The sequence below is a fragment of the Salvelinus alpinus genome, chromosome 4, assembly GCF_045679555.1.
Source record: "Salvelinus alpinus chromosome 4, SLU_Salpinus.1, whole genome shotgun sequence".
In the NCBI taxonomy this organism is placed as follows: domain Eukaryota; kingdom Metazoa; phylum Chordata; class Actinopteri; order Salmoniformes; family Salmonidae; genus Salvelinus; species Salvelinus alpinus.
This window is the reverse complement of record NC_092089.1, coordinates 66,178,255-66,196,496: the sequence shown is the minus strand read 5'-3', so window position 1 is coordinate 66,196,496 and position 18,242 is coordinate 66,178,255. Positions and strand designations below refer to the sequence as shown.

At 43.8% G+C, this 18,242-nt stretch overlaps 2 protein-coding genes across 5 annotated transcripts in view; both read left to right on the top strand.

Moving 5' to 3' along the window:
- The first annotated feature begins 3,379 nt into the window (after positions 1 to 3,379).
- The window catches only part of LOC139574179 (protocadherin alpha-C2-like), a 37,416-nt gene continuing 22,553 nt past the window's right edge, over positions 3,380 to 18,242 (top strand). The window contains exon 1 of one of the 4 annotated variants that reach the window (XM_071398512.1): positions 3,380 to 5,954. In XM_071398512.1, the coding sequence (XP_071254613.1) occupies positions 3,558 to 5,954 (2,397 nt within the window). In that variant the 5' untranslated portion in view covers positions 3,380 to 3,557. Of the gene's footprint in view, positions 5,955 to 9,296; positions 12,182 to 12,703; positions 15,315 to 15,469; positions 18,234 to 18,242 lie in introns of those variants that run through there. The other 3 variants (XM_071398511.1, XM_071398507.1, XM_071398508.1) reach the window with 3 other exon arrangements.
- Positions 6,565 to 9,196, top strand: LOC139574181 (protocadherin alpha-C2-like). The gene has a single exon (XM_071398513.1). The coding sequence runs from the start codon at positions 6,758 to 6,760 to the stop codon at positions 9,179 to 9,181; it is 2,424 nt and encodes an 807-aa protein (XP_071254614.1). The 5' UTR covers positions 6,565 to 6,757; the 3' UTR covers positions 9,182 to 9,196.

Genomic DNA, 18,242 nt, shown 5'->3' with positions numbered 1-18,242 from the left:
ATTAGTCCATTATTGACGTAATCCCTAAAAACGTTTTGCTTGTCAGCGATCAAGTTTTCAAGATATGTCACTTTGAAAATACAGAAATCCTCCCCATATGATGCCTTTTGCGTCACGGGAAAATGTCTGTATTGGATTTAATTTGATTTAATGAAATGTACCTTGAATATTGCATCTCATTTGTGTAGGCTATTAGTCAGACAGAACCCGCTGAGTACTCTGAATTTAGTCTCAAGACGACTACTTTTTCCCTCATTGTTAGGCTGTTTGATATGTAATGTGAATTAACAGTTTATAAATAGCAACTAAATAGCAACTAAATACGGTTAAAAAATATACAGTATATCACAAAAGTGAGTACACCCCTCACATTTTTGTAAATATTTGAGTATATCTTTTCATGTGACAACACTGCAGAAATGACACTTTACTACAATGTAAAGTAGTGAGTGTACAGCTTGTATAACAGTGTACATTTGCTGTCCCCTCAATAACTCAACACACAGCCATTCATGTCTAAACCGCTGGCAACAAAAGTGAATACACCCCTAAGTGAAAATGTCCAAATTGGGCCTAAAGTGTCAATATTTTGTGTGGCCACCATCATTTTCCAGCACTGCCTTAACCCTCTTGGGCATGGAGTTCACCAGAGCTTCACAGGTTGCCACTGGAGTCCTCTTCCACTCCTCCATGACGACATCACGGAGCTGGTGGATGTTAGAGACCTTGGACTCCTCTACCTTCCGTTTGAGGATGCCCCACAGATGCTCAATAGGGTTTAGGTCTGGAGACATGCTTGGCCAGTCCATCACCTTTACCCTCAGCTTCTTTAGCAGGGCAGTGGTCGTCTTGGAGGTGTGTTTGAGGTCGTTATCATGTTGGAATACTGCCCTGCGGCCCAGTCTCCGAAGGGAGGGGATCATGCTCTGCTTCAGTATGTCACAGTACATGTTGGCATTCATGGTTCCCTCAATGAACTGTAGCTCCCCAGTGCCGGCAGCACTCATGCAGCCCCAGACCATGACACTCTGTAGTGCTTGACTGTAGGCAAGACACACTTGTCTTTGTACTCCTCACCTGGTTGCCACCACACACGCTTGACACCATCTGAACCAAATAAGTTTATCTTGGTCTCATCAGACCACATGACATGGTTCCAGTAATCCATGTCCTTAGTCTGCTTGTCTTCAGCAAACTGTTTGCAGGCTTTCTTGTGCATCATCTTTAGAAGAGGCTTCCTTCTGGGACGACAGCCATGCAGACCAATTTGATGCAGTGTACGGCATATGGTCTGAGCACTGACAGGCTGACCCCCCACCCCTTCAACCTCTGCAGCAATGCTGGCAGCACTCATACGTCTATTTCCCAAAGACAACCTCTGGATATGACGCTGAGCACGTGCACTCAACTTCTTTGGTCGACCATGGCGAGGCCTGTTCTGAGTGGAACCTGTCCAGTTAAACCGCTGTATGGTCTTGGCCACCGTGCTGCAGCTCAGTTTCAGGGTCTTGGCAATCTTCTTATAGCCCAGGCCATCTTTATGTAGAGCAACAATTCTTTTTTTCAGATCCTCAGAGAGTTCTTTGCCATGAGGTGCCATCTTGAACTTCCAGTGACCAGTCAGTATGAGGGAGTGTGAGAGCGATGACACCAAATTTAACACACCTGCTCCCCATTCACACCTGAGACCTTGTAACACTAACGAGTCACATGACACCGGGGAGGGAAAATGGCTAATTGGGCCCAATTTGGACATTTTCACTTAGGGGTGTACTCACTTTTGTTGCCAGCGGTTTAGACATTAATGGCTGTGTGTTGAGTTATTTTGAGGGGACAGCAAATTTACACTGTTATACAAGCTGTACACTCACTACTTTACATTGTAGCAAAGTGTAATTTCTGCAGTGTTGTCACATGAAAAGATATACTCAAATATTTACAAAAATGTGAGGGGTGTACTCACTTTTGTGATATACTGTATATATAAATAGTACACTGCATAATGAAAAAATCCCTACTAAATTAGTGTTTGGAGGGTGGACTGACTGTGTTATTTTGTATTAATAGACTGGTTTTACGCACAACTTTGTATCCAAGCTGGGAGAGAGCGCGTACAATCTGCAATGTTTGAATTTCCAACTTTAATTACTGAACAAGTAATTACATGATTGCCACTAGCCAGCAGTCTAAATGGCAGCATTGCAACACCTTGTAAAGCTTCGTGAAATGTTAGGCTTAACATGAGAAAATGACGACCAAATAGACCTACCACTAAAAATGTATACATTAGCAAAAGCAAAGATATACACAACCTGGCATCAAAGAAAGCCAACATCGATTCGATAGGCATGGAGCCGTATAGACATGCAGCAGCCTTTCAGCACCATGGACAGCGATCGTTATGGTCTCTACTTTGTGAGTGGCTGTCTGGCTGTCACATTCGATTTCTCTATTAAGGTGGGGAGCGGGAGAGGGGGGGACGAACACCAACCTTGCAGGGGTCCAGAGAAACTGCATTATGGCAGTAGGTCATTTAAGATAAACAGTATGTCAAATGATATTCCTATTCGCGGATTAATTTACCTTTACCCAATGCCTTTTTATGAAGGTTTTCTATTACGAAAATGTTTTGCAATCGAAAACCTTCATCAAAGGCATCGGGTAGAAGTAAATTAATCCATGAATACTAATTTAATTTTACATATATCTTAGATGACCACGTCTTCATGAAATTGATTATATAAACTAGAAGCCTATTCAAAAACAGTATGGGATTTACACCGGGAATTAGGCGGGACTTTCATAGGGTATACAGAGGCAGTTAGGAATGTAAGAGACAGCTGCATACACGACATTACAGTCAAGACTATTCATTCATTGTATGTTCAAATAAACTGTTAGTAATTTTAGTGTTTTTCAACCATTCAGGCCTGCTATATTTGGCCTTCTAAACGTTTAGATTGAAATTAATAAAGACGCTTGGTTAGAGTGATATGCAGGCGCTGTCCACTGGCGAGGTCCTGAAATCCCTGCCAACGGTCTATTGTTGTGTCAAGTTCGGTTACTAGACAGCAAAACTGTATTTTATTCATTTTTTTCGCGGGTGATGTCATAATCATTGAGTAGAGGTCAGAGAATTCGAAAAGTTGGATTTGGCGCTACATTTGATTCACTGCTAGCCCATTTGTGTACATGCCCTTCATACTTAGTAATGTGAATATCAATCGCATACTTAGCAATCAGCATACTTAGCAGAATCACATCAACCAGTGTGGCCTCTCTCCCAGCCTGACTCTCCTCCTGCGTTAACCACGCGGTGTCACTGTTCACCAGTAAATGTCTCAGTTCTGTTCAGAGGGAGCCATGACATTCTCGTCCAGCCCTGCTGCAGAACAGACCTGTTTCAGCCGAAACAAATATGCCTCTTTATTTTATAACAACGACAATGCTCTGAACAACTGGTTGCTACACAGGATTTTTGTACACTCATAGCAGCCGAGTGTAATAGCAGCCGAGTGTATAAGGAGTCTATTTCTGGCTGGAATTCAACGTTCAGGATGCGTCGGGAAAAAAGGTGTTTCTCGGCTGTCTTTGTTTTTTGTACGTTATGGAGCAGCACTTTGTCCGTGACTCGGTACTCCATACCCGAGGAGATGGAGAGGGGGTCCGTCGTGGCCAATTTAGCCGCAGATTTGGGTCTGGAGGTTGGAGTTCTGGCTCACCGCGAGGTAAAACTTGAAATGTTCCAAGAAAGCAATAAATATCTGGATGTCAACAAAAAGACAGGGGAGCTCTACATTGTTGAAAAGATGGACAGAGAATACCTCTGCCCATCGAAAACCGCAACAACATGTTTTGTTAAACTAGACGTTATCATTGAAAGTCCCTTGCGCATTTTCAACATCGAGTTAGAAATCAAAGATATCAATGATAATGCTCCTCATTTTCGTAGAGACAGGGTAGAGCTTGATGTTTCAGAATCGGCTACCCCGGGTGAGAGATTCTCCTTACCAAATGCCGTGGACCCAGATGGTGGTATAAACACTGTAAAAATGTACAAACTCAGTGAAAGCGAACATTTCACAATCGAAATTCAGACTGGGAGTGATGGTACTAAATACGTTGACATGGTTTTGACAAAGGCTTTAGACCGAGAGGAGCACGCCGTTCATCATCTAATATTGACCGCTGTAGATGGCGGGGTCCCCGCGCGCTCCGGTACAGCTAATATCATTGTTAGGGTGCTAGATACAAACGACAACGCCCCTCGATTCGACCACCCGGTTTATTCCGTTAATATGACAGAGAACTCCCCGATTGGAACACTAGTAATGAAGCTTAACGCCACAGATTTAGATGAGGGCCCAAATGCAGAAATCAAGTATTCATTCACACTTTACACATCAGAGAAAACACAAGACGTCTTTGCACTAAATCCAAACACAGGAGAGATAACAGTGAAGGGCACTATTGATTATGAAGACATGACGTTTTACGAGATGCATGTTGAGGCTAAGGACAAAGGACAGCATCCCCTATTGGGGCAGTGTAAAGTTGTGGTGCGCGTTACAGATATGAACGACAACTATCCCGATATCACCGTTAAATCTTATAAGAGCACAGTTAATGAGAATATTCCCGTGGGGACAGTCATAGCTATCGTAGGTATAAGCGATAGGGACACAGGTGACAATGGCAAAGTGAGCCTGTCTATAAACCAAAACCTGCCATTTGTTTTGAACAAGTCCTCTGACGTCCTTTATGAGCTCAAAGTCTCAGAGCCATTAGACCGTGAGCAAGTGCCAGAATATGACATCACACTCGTTGTGACCGATGGAGGATCGCCCCCCTTGTCTGATAATGAAACGATAACTTTACATCTATTGGATGTCAATGATAACGGGCCACTCTTCCCTCAGTCGTTCTACACTATTCCCGTTATGGAGAATAACGCACCTGGGGCCTTGCTAAGTTCCCTCACTGCGTTTGATCCAGACCTCCATGAAAACCAGTATCTAGTTTATTTCATCATAGAGAAGGAGATAGTGAACACCTCCATGTCAATGCTGTTCTCCATCAATCCGGAGAACGGTAATCTTTACGCACTAAAGACGTTTGACTATGAGATAGAGAAGGAGTTCCTTTTCCACATCGAGGCCAGAGACTCTGGTGTTCCTCCGCTCAGTAGTAACGTGACTGTCCACATCATTATTGTGGACCAGAACGACAACCCCCCGGTCATAGTGTCTCCGTGGCGCGCGCACGGCTCCGTGGTGGAGGAGAAGATCCCCAGATCCACCGATAAAGGATCCCTGGTCTCCAAGGTGATAGCCATAGACACGGACTCGGTCCAGAACTCTCGGATTACATACCAGTTTCTACAGGTTACTGACGCCACCTTATTCAGTCTGGACCAATACAACGGAGAGATTCGGACTATGAGAATGTTCAGTTACAGAGATCCGCGTCATCAACGGCTGGTTGTCATCGCCAAGGACAACGGGGAACCTGCTCTCTCTGCTACAGTTACCATAAAGCTCTCAACAGTGGAGACTGCCGTTAAAGCCTACTCTGACATGACGGAAGTGCCTCTAGAATATGACATATTTTCAGATTTAAACCTCTATTTGGTGATCGGCCTGGGCTCAGTGTCCTTTCTGTTATTGATCACCATATTGGTCACCTGTGTGCTGAAGTGTCAGAAACCAATGCCCAGTAAAGCGGCCCCTCCCAGTAGGAACAGCGTGATCAGCGAGAGGAACTCGACCATCGCGGATTCCACCCTGGTCTCCAACGATGCCTACTGGTACAGTCTGTTTCTAGCGGAGACGAGGAAGGGAAAGCTGGTAGTCAGACAGCCTGTGCCGAAGGCGGGTTCCAGATACATCGTGTCCAGTCTACCAAGGAGCACGGGCTTGACAGAGACCAGCGACTCAGCGGCCTCTACTCTGCAGGTAATACTAAACTCTTCATTTCAGATATTTAAACAGTTGTTTTACTGTAGTCTGTTGTCCGTGTATGACTCTTTACAAATACACCTTGTGCTTAAACGTCCATACATGTATTTTATTATTAAATGGAAGATACTTCATGTAATATTGTGTTGTGGAGAAATGACCAGTTAGTTTTCGTTTAGTCAAAACCTCTCGTGCTCTACAGTCCCGGGCACAATAGTGCGCATGTGCATTTCCTATTAGGTGTAGTAACGTAACACTGTCGTAATACATCACCGCTTAGTAACAGCATAGTAACTAATATAAACAGATGTAGATCCCAGATACTACACTTCAGTGCTTATAAAATAATACTCAATCTCTATACCATAGGTCTACGAAAACCTTTAATAGATAAATACATGTGGCAAAATCAAATAAATCACATAAAGGCTTCATTGGTCTTGCTGTATTCTTAAGGTCCATCAAGATCTTGCAGGCAACAATGCTCCACACGTGTGCGTCCTTGTATGTTGTTTTAGTCAGATGTACAACCTTGTTTTATGCACAAAGTGTCGCTGTTTACCAGCTAAACACACTATTTTAGCGACGCAATAGTCGCCATGACAGTTCGTCATAAAGAAGGCAGTGTACAAACCTGGTGAACAGCTCCCAGTGCTGAATCCGTCAAAAAGGAGATTTTTCTGCCCTGGTCGCCCTTAAACACCAAAGGAATTGTGCTATGCTGTTTTAAAGATCTTATTCCGTTGTATCACATTTTGTTTGACCTGACTGCTTTGTCAACAAACCTCACAAAGACAACAATGGAGGCACGTATCAGCGCACAGCACTGGAGAAGGTACGTCTCGGTCGTTCTTATTTTCTCTGCCGCCCTGAACACGGCGTATGCGGTTACTCACTATTCTATTCCTGAAGAAATGGAGGAGAGCTCCGTTGTGGCTAATCTTGCAGCTGATTTAGGTTTGGATGTGAAAACACTGAGTAGACGTAAGATGCGGTTAGACATTATCTCGAGTAAAAAATATCTTGATGTGAACAAAGAAACGGGGGAGCTGTACATTGTAGAGAAGATGGACAGGGAATACCTTTGCCCTGCTAAGACATCCTGTTTTCTTAAAATGGAAGCTATTATTGAAAATCCACAACGGATCTTTTACATCGAAATAGAGATAACGGACATCAATGACAACGCCCCCCATTTCCGAAGGGACACCATTAACTTGGATATTTCAGAAGCAACACAGGGTGGTGAACGGTTTTCTGTTAACAATGCAGTGGATCCTGACGTTGGTTCGAACTCAGTGAAAACATACCTATTGAGCGAAAATGAGCACTTTACCATCGAAATTCAGACAGGAAGAGACGGGTCAAAATTTGCTGATTTGATATTGAAAAGGGTGTTAGACCGAGAGCAGCAGGCGGTTCATAATCTAATACTCACCGCTGTAGATGGCGGAGTCCCTGCGCGCTCCGGGACAGCCAGCATAGTTGTTCGCGTTTTAGATACGAATGACAACGCCCCTAAATTTGACAAAGAAAACTACAAAATCGATATAATGGAAAACTCTCCAATTGGAAGCCTTGTTGTTAAATTGAATGCAACAGACTTAGATGAGGGTACCAATTCGGAAATAGTATATTCTTATAGCCTGTATACATCAGAGAAAACACAACAAACGTTCCATTTAAACCCTAATAACGGTGAGATCACGGTAAAGGAAATGATCAATTACGAGGATTTCAGGATCTATGATATGGAAGTAATTGCAACGGATAAGGGGTCCAATTCATTGACAGGTCAGTGTAAATTAACCATTTTAGTTACGGATATGAATGATAATCATCCCGAAATATCAATCAAATCATTTCAAAGTCCAGTCAAGGAGGTTATAGCAGTAGACACGGTGATAGCAGTGGTCAGTGTCAGCGATAAAGATTCAGGTGACAATGGGATAGTTGATATTCGTATTGCCGATACATTACCTTTTGCACTAAGAGAGTCTTCTGATAACTATTATGAGTTGGTAGTTTCACAACCTCTGGATCGTGAGAAGGTCCCAGAATATGAAATCACTTTTACCGTAACAGACAGGGGTTCCCCTCCACTATCTGACAACGAAACTATGACTTTAGAACTACTAGACGTTAACGACAACGTTCCACAGTTCCCTCAGTCGTTCTACACTATTCCCGTTATGGAGAATAACGCACCTGGGGCCTTGCTAAGTTCCCTCACTGCGTTTGATCCAGACCTCCATGAAAACCAGTATCTAGTTTATTTCATCATAGAGAAGGAGATAGTGAACACCTCCATGTCAATGCTGTTCTCCATCAATCCGGAGAACGGTAATCTTTACGCACTAAAGACGTTTGACTATGAGATAGAGAAGGAGTTCCTTTTCCACATTGAGGCCAGAGACTCTGGTGTTCCTCCGCTCAGCAGTAACGTGACTGTCCACATCATTATTGTGGACCAGAACGACAACACCCCGGTCATAGTGTCTCCGTGGCGCGCGCACGGCTCCGTGGTGGAGGAGAAGATCCCCAGATCCACCGATAAAGGATCCCTGGTCTCCAAGGTCATAGCCATAGACACGGACTCGGTCCAGAACTCACGGATTACATACCAGTTTCTACAGGTTACTGACGCCACCTTATTCAGTCTGGACCAATACAACGGAGAGATTCGGACAATGAGAATGTTCAGTTACAGAGATCCGCGTCATCAACGGCTGGTTGTCATCGCCAAGGACAACGGGGATCCTGCTCTCTCTGCTACAGTTACCATAAAGCTCTCAACAGTGGAGACTGCCGTTAAAGCCTACTCTGACATGACGGAAGTGCCTCTAGAATATGACATATTTTCAGATTTAAACCTGTATTTGGTGATCGGCCTGGGCTCCGTGTCCTTTTTGTTATTGATCACCATATTGGTCACCTGTGTGCTGAAGTGTCAGAAACCAATGCCCAGTAAAGCGGCCCCTCCCAGTAGGAACAGCGTGATCAGTGAGAGAAACTCAACCATCGCGGATTCCACCCTGGTCTCCAACGATGCCTACTGGTACAGTCTGTTTCTAGCGGAGACTAGGAAAGGAAAGCTGGTAGTCAGACAGCCTGTGCCAAAGGCGGGTTCCAGATACATTGTGTCCAGTCTACCAAGGAGCACGGGCCTGACAGAGACCAGCGACTCAGCGGCCTCTACTCTGCAGGTAAGAATAAACTCTTAATTTCTGATCAGAAAACTATTTTACTGTAGTCTGTTGTCCATGTATGACTTCACCTATTCACGTAGTGCGTAAATGTCTATACATGTGTTGATATTCAAGAGAAAACACTTGTTGGGTCTTGAAAAAACAACTAATCAACATCATGTTGGTCTATAACAAGTTTTACAATAGAAATGTCTGGCAAAAAACGGGGATCACATATCGACTACCTTGGTCTTTTAGGTAATTATGCTTCACACATTTGCATACATCTATCTAGAATGACTGTAGATATAATAGTCAGACATAGTCCAACAAAGTAGAAGGGAGAACAGATGTGCAAGCTTGTTATATGCACAAAGCGTCGCTGTTCACCAGTTTAACACACTCGCTTGTGATGCAATAATCGCCATGACAGCTCGTCATAGTTATTAAGGCAGTGTACCAACGTAATGGACAGCTCCCGGTGCTGAAACCATCAAACAGGACATTATTCTGCTCGGCTCGACATAAACGCTAAAGGAGTTGAGCTATTCTCTTGTAAATATTTGTATTCTCCTTGTTCATGTTGTGTTTGACCTGACTGTTCAGTAACCAGTACATAAAAATATAACAATGGAGGCGCACAGAAGCGCACAGCACTGGGGAAGGTACGTCTCGGTCTTTCTTCTTTTCTCTTCCGCCCTGAACACGGTGCATGCGGTTACTCACTATTCTATTCCGGAGGAATTAAAGGAAGGCTCTGTTGTCGCCAATTTAGCTGCTGATCTGGGACTAGACGTGCAGGAACTAAGTAGACGAAAAATGCGGTTAGATGTCATTGCCAATAAGAAATACTTGGATGTGAACAAAGAAACAGGAGAGCTGTACATTGTTGAAAAAATAGACAGAGAATATCTTTGCATATCAAAAACAACATGCTTTCTCAAATTGGATGCAACAATTGAAAATCCAGTAAGAATGTTCAACATTGAATTGGAAATACTGGACATTAACGACAATGCGCCTCATTTTCGAAGAGACACAATGCACTTGGATATAGCGGAGTCTACTCCTGCGGGCGAAAGGTTCTCATTGAACAATGCAGTGGACCCAGATATTGGTACGAATTCAATTAAAACATACTATCTGAGTGAAAGTGAGCACTTCAATATAGAAATCCAGACGGGAAGAGATGGGTCTAAATTTACTGATTTGATTCTGAACAAGGCTTTAGACAGAGAGGAGCAGTCGGTTCATAATCTAATACTCACCGCTGTAGATGGAGGAGTCCCTTCACGCACAGGCACAGCGAATATCATTGTCCGTGTCCTGGATACCAATGACAACGCCCCTAAATTTGATAAGGACAGCTACAACATAGATATAATGGAGAATTCTCCAATTGGACGTTTAGTAGTGAAACTGAATGCAACTGATTTGGACGAGGGTTCAAATTCGGAAATAGTATATTCATATAGTCTTTATACATCAGAGAAAACGCAAGAAACGTTCAGTTTAAACCCTAACACCGGTGAAATAACAGTAAAGGACATGATAAATTATGAAGATTTTAGGATATATGATATGGAGGTTATAGCAGCGGACAAAGGAACACATTTTTTGTCTGGACATTGCAAACTAACTATCTTAGTGACAGATATGAATGATAATCATCCCGAATTATCGATCAAATCCTTTCAAAGTCCAGTCAAGGAGGATATAGCAGTAGACACGGTGATAGCAGTGGTTAGTGTCAGCGATAAAGATTCAGGTGACAATGGAAAAGTCGATATTCACATTGCTGATCAATTGCCATTTGCACTAAGAGAGTCTTCTGATAACTATTATGAGTTGGTAGTTTCACAACCTCTGGATCGTGAGAAGGTTCCAGAATATGACATAACTTTTACGGTAACAGACAGGGGTTCCCCTCCACTATCTGACAACGAAACTATGACTTTAGAACTACTAGACGTTAACGACAACGTTCCACAGTTCCCTCAGCCGTTCTACACTATTCCCGTTATGGAGAATAACGCACCTGGGGCCTTTCTAAGTTCCCTCACTGCGTTTGATCCAGATCTCCATGAAAACCAGTATCTAGTTTATTTCATCATAGAGAAGGAGATAGTGAACACCTCCATGTCAATGTTGTTCTCCATCAATCCGGAGAACGGTAATCTTTACGCACTAAAGACGTTTGACTATGAGATAGAGAAGGAGTTCCTTTTCCACATTGAGACCAGAGACTCTGGTGTTCCTCCGCTCAGCAGTAACGTGACTGTCCACATCATTATTGTGGACCAGAACGACAATCCCCCGGTCATAGTATCTCCATGGCGCGCGCACGGCTCTGTGGTGGAGGAGAAGATCCCCAGATCCACCGATAAAGGATCCCTGGTCTCCAAGGTGATAGCCATAGACACGGACTCGGTCCAGAACTCTCGGATTACATACCAGTTTCTACAGGTTACTGACGCCACCTTATTCAGTCTGGACCAATACAACGGAGAGATTCGGACAATGAGAATGTTCAGTTACAGAGATCCGCGTCATCAACGGCTGGTTGTCATCGCCAAGGACAACGGGGATCCTGCTCTCTCTGCTACAGTTACCATAAAGCTCTCAACAGTGGAGACTGCCGTTAAAGCCTACTCTGACATGACGGAAGTGCCTCTAGAATATGACATATTTTCAGATTTAAACCTGTATTTGGTGATCGGCCTGGGCTCCGTGTCCTTTTTGTTATTGATCACCATATTGGTCACCTGTGTGCTGAAGTGTCAGAAACCAATGCCCAGTAAAGCGGCTCCTCCCAGTAGGAACAGCGTGATCAGCGAGAGGAACTCGACCATTGCAGATTCCACCCTGGTCTCCAACGATGCCTACTGGTACAGTCTGTTTCTAGCGGAGACGAGGAAAGGAAAGCTGGTAGTCAGACAGCCTGTGCCAAAGGCGGGCTCCAGATACATTGTGTCCAGTCTACCAAGGAGCACGGGCCTGACAGAGACCAGTGACTCGGCAGCCTCTACTCTGCAGGTAAGAATAAAACTCTTCATTTCAAATCTGCAAATGTTGTTTTACTGTAGCCTACTGTCCGTGTTTGAGTCTGTACGCGTTCGCGTCGCGCGTAAATGTTTATCTATCAGTACGTAATTTAATATGCAATGGAAGACACTCAATGTCAAAACATGATAATCAATCAACAACAGATAGGTCTACAACAACTTTTAAAATATAAATATATTGGGTGAAACCACTTCACCGTTCTAATAATGACTGGACAGCGCGTAATCCACTGGAACTGGGTAAAGCTGGGTAAAGCCAAATAAATAACATATGGGCTACCCTATTCGTTTTTCATTATTTACGTCGATTAAAATCTTGCAGCTAATGGTGCTACAAACGTTTGGATGCTTGTATCTGCTTTTAGTTATATTTTTCAAGTATAGTCCTCCTAAATGCAAAGAGAAATGTCTTCAAGCTTGTTACATGCACAAAGCGTCGCTGTTGACCAGCTAGCGAAACAGACTCGCTTGTGATGCAATGGTCGCCATAACAGTACGTCATAATGAAGGCGGTGTAGCCTACAAACGCAGTGGACAGCTCCCGGTGCAAAATACCTTCAAAAAGGACATTGTTATTCCCTGCTCCTTCTAAAACGCCAACGGAGTTCTGAAGTATTATTTTACATATTGTCTTCGGCTGGCTCACGTTGTTTTACCTGACTGCGTAGTAACCAAAGTCTGCAAATATAACAATGGAGGCGCATATCAGCGCACAACACTGGGGAAGGTACGTCTCGGTCTTTCTTCTTTTTAGTGCCGTCCTGAACACTGCGTCTGCCGTCACTCACTATTCTATTCCCGAGGAAATGGAAGAAGGTTCCGTTGTTGCTAATTTAGCTGCTGATTTGGGTCTGGATGTAAAAACGCTGAGTAAAAGGAGGATTCGATTAGATGTCATAGCGAATAAGAAATATCTGGATGTGAACAAAGAAACGGGGCAGCTGTATATCGCAGAGAGGATTGACAGAGAATTAATTTGCACTGCTAAGACATCGACGTCTTGTTTTCTAAAAATGGAGGCTATTGTCGAAAACCCACAGCGGATATTTTATATCGAATTAGAGATAATGGACATCAATGATAACGCACCAAATTTTCGAAGGGACACCATAAACTTAGATCTTTCTGAAGCAACGCAGGCCGGTGAAAGGTTCTCTGTCAATAATGCAGTTGACCTTGATGTTGGGGCTAATTCAGTGAAAACCTACCATCTAAGTGACAGTGACCATTTCAATATAGAAATTCAGACCGGAAGAGATGGGTCAAAGTTTGCTGATTTGATTCTGAAAAAGGCTTTAGATCGAGAGCAGCAGGCGGTTCATAATCTAATACTCACCGCTGTAGATGGCGGGGTACCCGCGCGTTCCGGAACAGCCAGCATTACTGTTCGTGTGCTTGATACGAATGACAACGCCCCTAAGTTTGACAAAGACAATTACAAAATCGATATAATGGAAAACTCTCCAATTGGAAGTCTAGTTGTTAAATTGAATGCAACAGACTTAGATGAGGGTACCAATTCGGAAATATTATATTCATATAGCCTGTATACATCAGAGAAAACACAACAAACGTTCCATTTAAACCCTAATAACGGTGAGATCACGGTAAAGGAAATGATCAATTACGAAGATTTCAGGATCTACGACATGGAAGTCATAGCAACAGATAAGGGACCCAATTCCTTGACAGGGCAGAGTAAATTAACTATTTTAGTCACAGATATGAATGATAATCATCCTGAAATCTCCATCAAATCATTTCAAAGTCCAGTCAAGGAAGTTATAGCAGTAGACACGGTGATAGCAGTGGTCAGTGTCAGCGATAAAGATTCAGGTGACAATGGGATAGTTGATATTCGTATTGCCGATACATTACCTTTTGCACTGAGAGAGTCTTCTGATAACTATTACGAATTAGTAGTTTCACAACCTCTGGATCGTGAGAAAGTTCCAGAATATGAAATAACTTTTACGGTAACAGACAGGGGTTCCCCTCCACTATCTGACAACGAAACTATGACTTTAGAACTACTAGACGTTAACGACAACGTTCCACAGTTCCCCCAGTCGTTCTACACTATTCCCGTTATGGAGAATAACGCACCTGGGGCCCTGCTAAGTTCCCTCACTGCGCTTGATCCAGACCTCCATGAAAACCAGTATCTAGTTTATTTCATCATAGAGAAGGAGATAGTGAACACCTCCATGTCAATGCTGTTCTCCATCAATCCGGAGAACGGTAATCTTTACGCACTAAAGACGTTTGACTATGAGATAGAGAAGGAGTTCCTTTTCCACATCGAGGCCAGAGATTCTGGTGTTCCTCCGCTCAGCAGTAACGTGACTGTCCACATCATTATTGTGGACCAGAACGACAACACCCCGGTCATAGTGTCTCCTTGGCGCGCGCACGGCTCCGTGGTGGAGGAGAAGATCCCCAGATCCACCGATAAAGGATCCCTGGTCTCCAAGGTGATAGCCATAGACACGGACTCGGTTCAGAACTCTCGGATTACATACCAGTTTCTACAGGTTACTGACGCCACCCTATTCAGTCTGGACCAATACAACGGAGAGATACGTACTATGAGAATGTTCAGTTACAGAGATCCGCGTCATCAACGGCTGGTTGTCATCGCCAAGGACAACGGGGATCCTGCTCTCTCTGCTACAGTTACCATAAAGCTCTCAACAGTGGAGACTGCCGTTAAAGCCTACTCTGACATGACGGAAGTGCCTCTAGAATATGACATATTTTCAGATTTAAACCTGTATTTGGTGATCGGCCTGGGCTCCGTGTCCTTTCTGTTATTGATCACCATATTGGTCACCTGTGTGCTGAAGTGTCAGAAACCAATGCCCAGTAAAGCGGCCCCTCCCAGTAGGAACAGCGTGATCAGTGAGAGGAACTCGACCATCGCGGATTCCACCCTGGTCTCCAACGATGCCTACTGGTACAGTCTGTTTCTAGCGGAGACGAGGAAAGGAAAGCTGGTAGTCAGACAGCCTGTGCCAAAGGCGGGCTCCAGATACATCGTGTCCAGTCTACCAAGGAGCACTGGTCTGACAGAGACCAGCGATTCAGCAGCTTCTACTCTGCAGGTAAGACAAAACCCACCATCTGATTTGACCAAATGACCCTTAATCCCTTTGATGAACAAGTGCTGGATGTCTGTGCGTAAAAGTAGTCAATGTAGGGTGAAACGTCCATGCATATAGGCATACATTTATGGGTTGTGAACATCAAGTGTTGACAACGAAAAACAACAAAAACATTTAGAACTATTGTTTCTATTATACCTATTTCAATCAATTCAACTTTCCTCCCCGGTTTTAATTCTATAGTGTGAATGCTGGTAAAATGCGCGAAGTGTCGCTGCTCACCAGTAAAACGAACTCTTCTGTGATGTAACAGTCGCCATGACAGTTCGTTACAGTGAAGAAAGCAATGCAATTTGTGGACATCTCCTTGGTCCTGAATCCTTCGCTGTGAAAAGGATGATCTAAAATACATCTCGGTACAACGGTCGACTCGTTTGGCTTCTCATACCACCATCAAAAGGTATCGTTTTCTATAGTGCATCACTCACGGATCAAAACAATCAAACGATGGAGGCGAATTGTGTCATTCAGCCCTGGAAAAGGTACGTGTCGGTTTTTATTTTGTTCTCTGCCACCATAAACACGTTGTCTGCCGTTACCCATTATTCTATTCCCGAAGAAATGGAGGAAGGCTCTGTTGTTGCTAATCTAGCCGCTGATTTGGGACTGGACGTGAAAACACTGAGTAGACGGAAGATGCGGTTAGATATCATTGCCAAAAAGAAATACTTGGATGTGAACAAAGAAACAGGCGAACTGTACGTTGTTGAGAAGATAGATCGAGAATATCTCTGCGCTTCTAAAACAGCCACGACTTGTTTTCTGAAATTGGATGCGACAATCGAAAACCCAATACGAATATTCAACATCGAATTGGAAATAATGGATATCAATGACAATGCGCCACACTTTCGACGGGATTCCATACATCTGGACATATCTGAATCCACACCAACCGGGGAAAGATTCTCGTTAAACAACGCAGTGGATTCTGATGTCGGTACAAACTCAGTTAAAACATACTACCTCAGTGAAAGTGAGCATTTTAATATTGAAGTTCAGACCGGGAGAGACGGGTCAAAGTTTGCTGATCTAATTTTGAAAAAGACTTTAGACCGAGAGGAGCAGGCGGTTCATAATCTAATACTCACCGCTGTAGATGGCGGAGTCCCCGCGCGGTCTGGCACAGCCAGCATCATTGTTCGCGTGCTGGACACGAATGACAACGCCCCTCAATTTGAAAAGGAGAATTACAATATAAACATAATGGAGAACTATCCATTTGGAAGTCTTGTGGTTAAATTGAACGCAACGGATATAGATGATGGCACTAATTCGGACATTGTCTATTCATTTAGTTTGTATACATCAGAAAAGGCGAAAGGCACCTTCAGTCTGAACCCAGCTAACGGAGAAATCAGAGTAAAAGAAATGATAAATTATGAAGATTTTAGAATTTATGATATGGAAGTCATAGCAACCGACAAGGGGACCAATTCCTTATCAGGACAGTGTAAGTTAACTCTTCTGGTCACAGATATGAATGATAATCATCCAGAAATCTCCATCAAATCATTTCAAAGTCCAGTCAAGGAGGATATAGCAGTAGACACGGTGATAGCAGTGGTTAGTGTCAGCGATAAAGATTCAGGTGATAATGGAAAAGTCGATATTCAAATTGCTGATCAATTGCCATTTGCACTAAGAGAGTCTTCTGATAACTATTATGAGTTGGTAGTTTCACAACCTCTGGATCGTGAGAAGGTCCCAGAATATGAAATCACCTTTACCGTAACAGACAGGGGTTCCCCTCCGCTGTCTGACAACGAAACTATGACTTTAGAACTACTAGACGTTAACGACAACGTTCCACAGTTCCCCCAGTCGTTCTACACTATACCCGTTATGGAGAATAACGCACCTGGGGCCTTGCTAAGTTCCCTCACTGCGTTTGATCCAGACCTCCATGAAAACCAGTATCTAGTTTATTTCATCATAGAGAAGGAGATAGTGAACACCTCCATGTCCATGCTGTTCTCCATCAATCCGGAGAACGGTAATCTTTACGCACTAAAGACGTTTGACTATGAGATAGAGAAGGAGTTCCTTTTCCACATCGAGGCCAGAGACTCTGGTGTTCCTCCGCTCAGCAGTAACGTGACTGTCCACATCATTATTGTGGACCAGAACGACAACAACCCGGTCATAGTGTCTCCATGGCGCGCGCACGGCTCTGTGGTGGAGGAGAAGATCCCCAGATCCACCGATAAAGGATCCCTGGTCTCCAAGGTCATAGCCATAGACACGGACTCGGTCCAGAACTCTCGGATTACATACCAGTTTCTACAGGTTACTGACGCCACCCTATTCAGTCTGGACCAATACAACGGAGAAATCCGGACAATGAGAATGTTCAGTTACAGAGATCCGCGTCATCAACGGCTGGTTGTCATCGCCAAGGACAACGGGGAACCTGCTCTCTCTGCTACAGTTACCATAAAGCTCTCAACAGTGGAGACTGCCGTTAAAGCCTACTCTGACATGACGGAAGTGCCTCTAGAATATGACATATTTTCAGATTTAAACCTGTATTTGGTGATCGGCCTGGGCTCCGTGTCCTTTCTGTTATTGATCACCATATTGGTCACCTGTGTGCTGAAGTGTCAGAAACCAATGCCCAGTAAAGCGGCTCCTCCCAGTAGGAACAGTGTGATCAGTGAGAGGAATTCGACCATCGCAGATTCCACCCTGGTTTCCAACGATGCCTACTGGTACAGTCTGTTTCTAGCGGAGACGAGGAAAGGAAAGCTGGTAGTCAGACAGCCTGTGCCAAAGGCGGGTTCCAGATACATTGTGTCCAGTCTACCAAGGAGCACGGGCCTGACAGAGACCAGCGATTCAGCGGCCTCTACATTGCAAGTAAGAGTA

What these genes read in the sequence shown, in the direction of transcription:
- LOC139574181 (XM_071398513.1), top strand. Translation starts at nt 6,758, where the DNA reads ATGGAGGCACGTATCAGCGCACAGCACTGGAGAAGGTACGTCTCGGTC.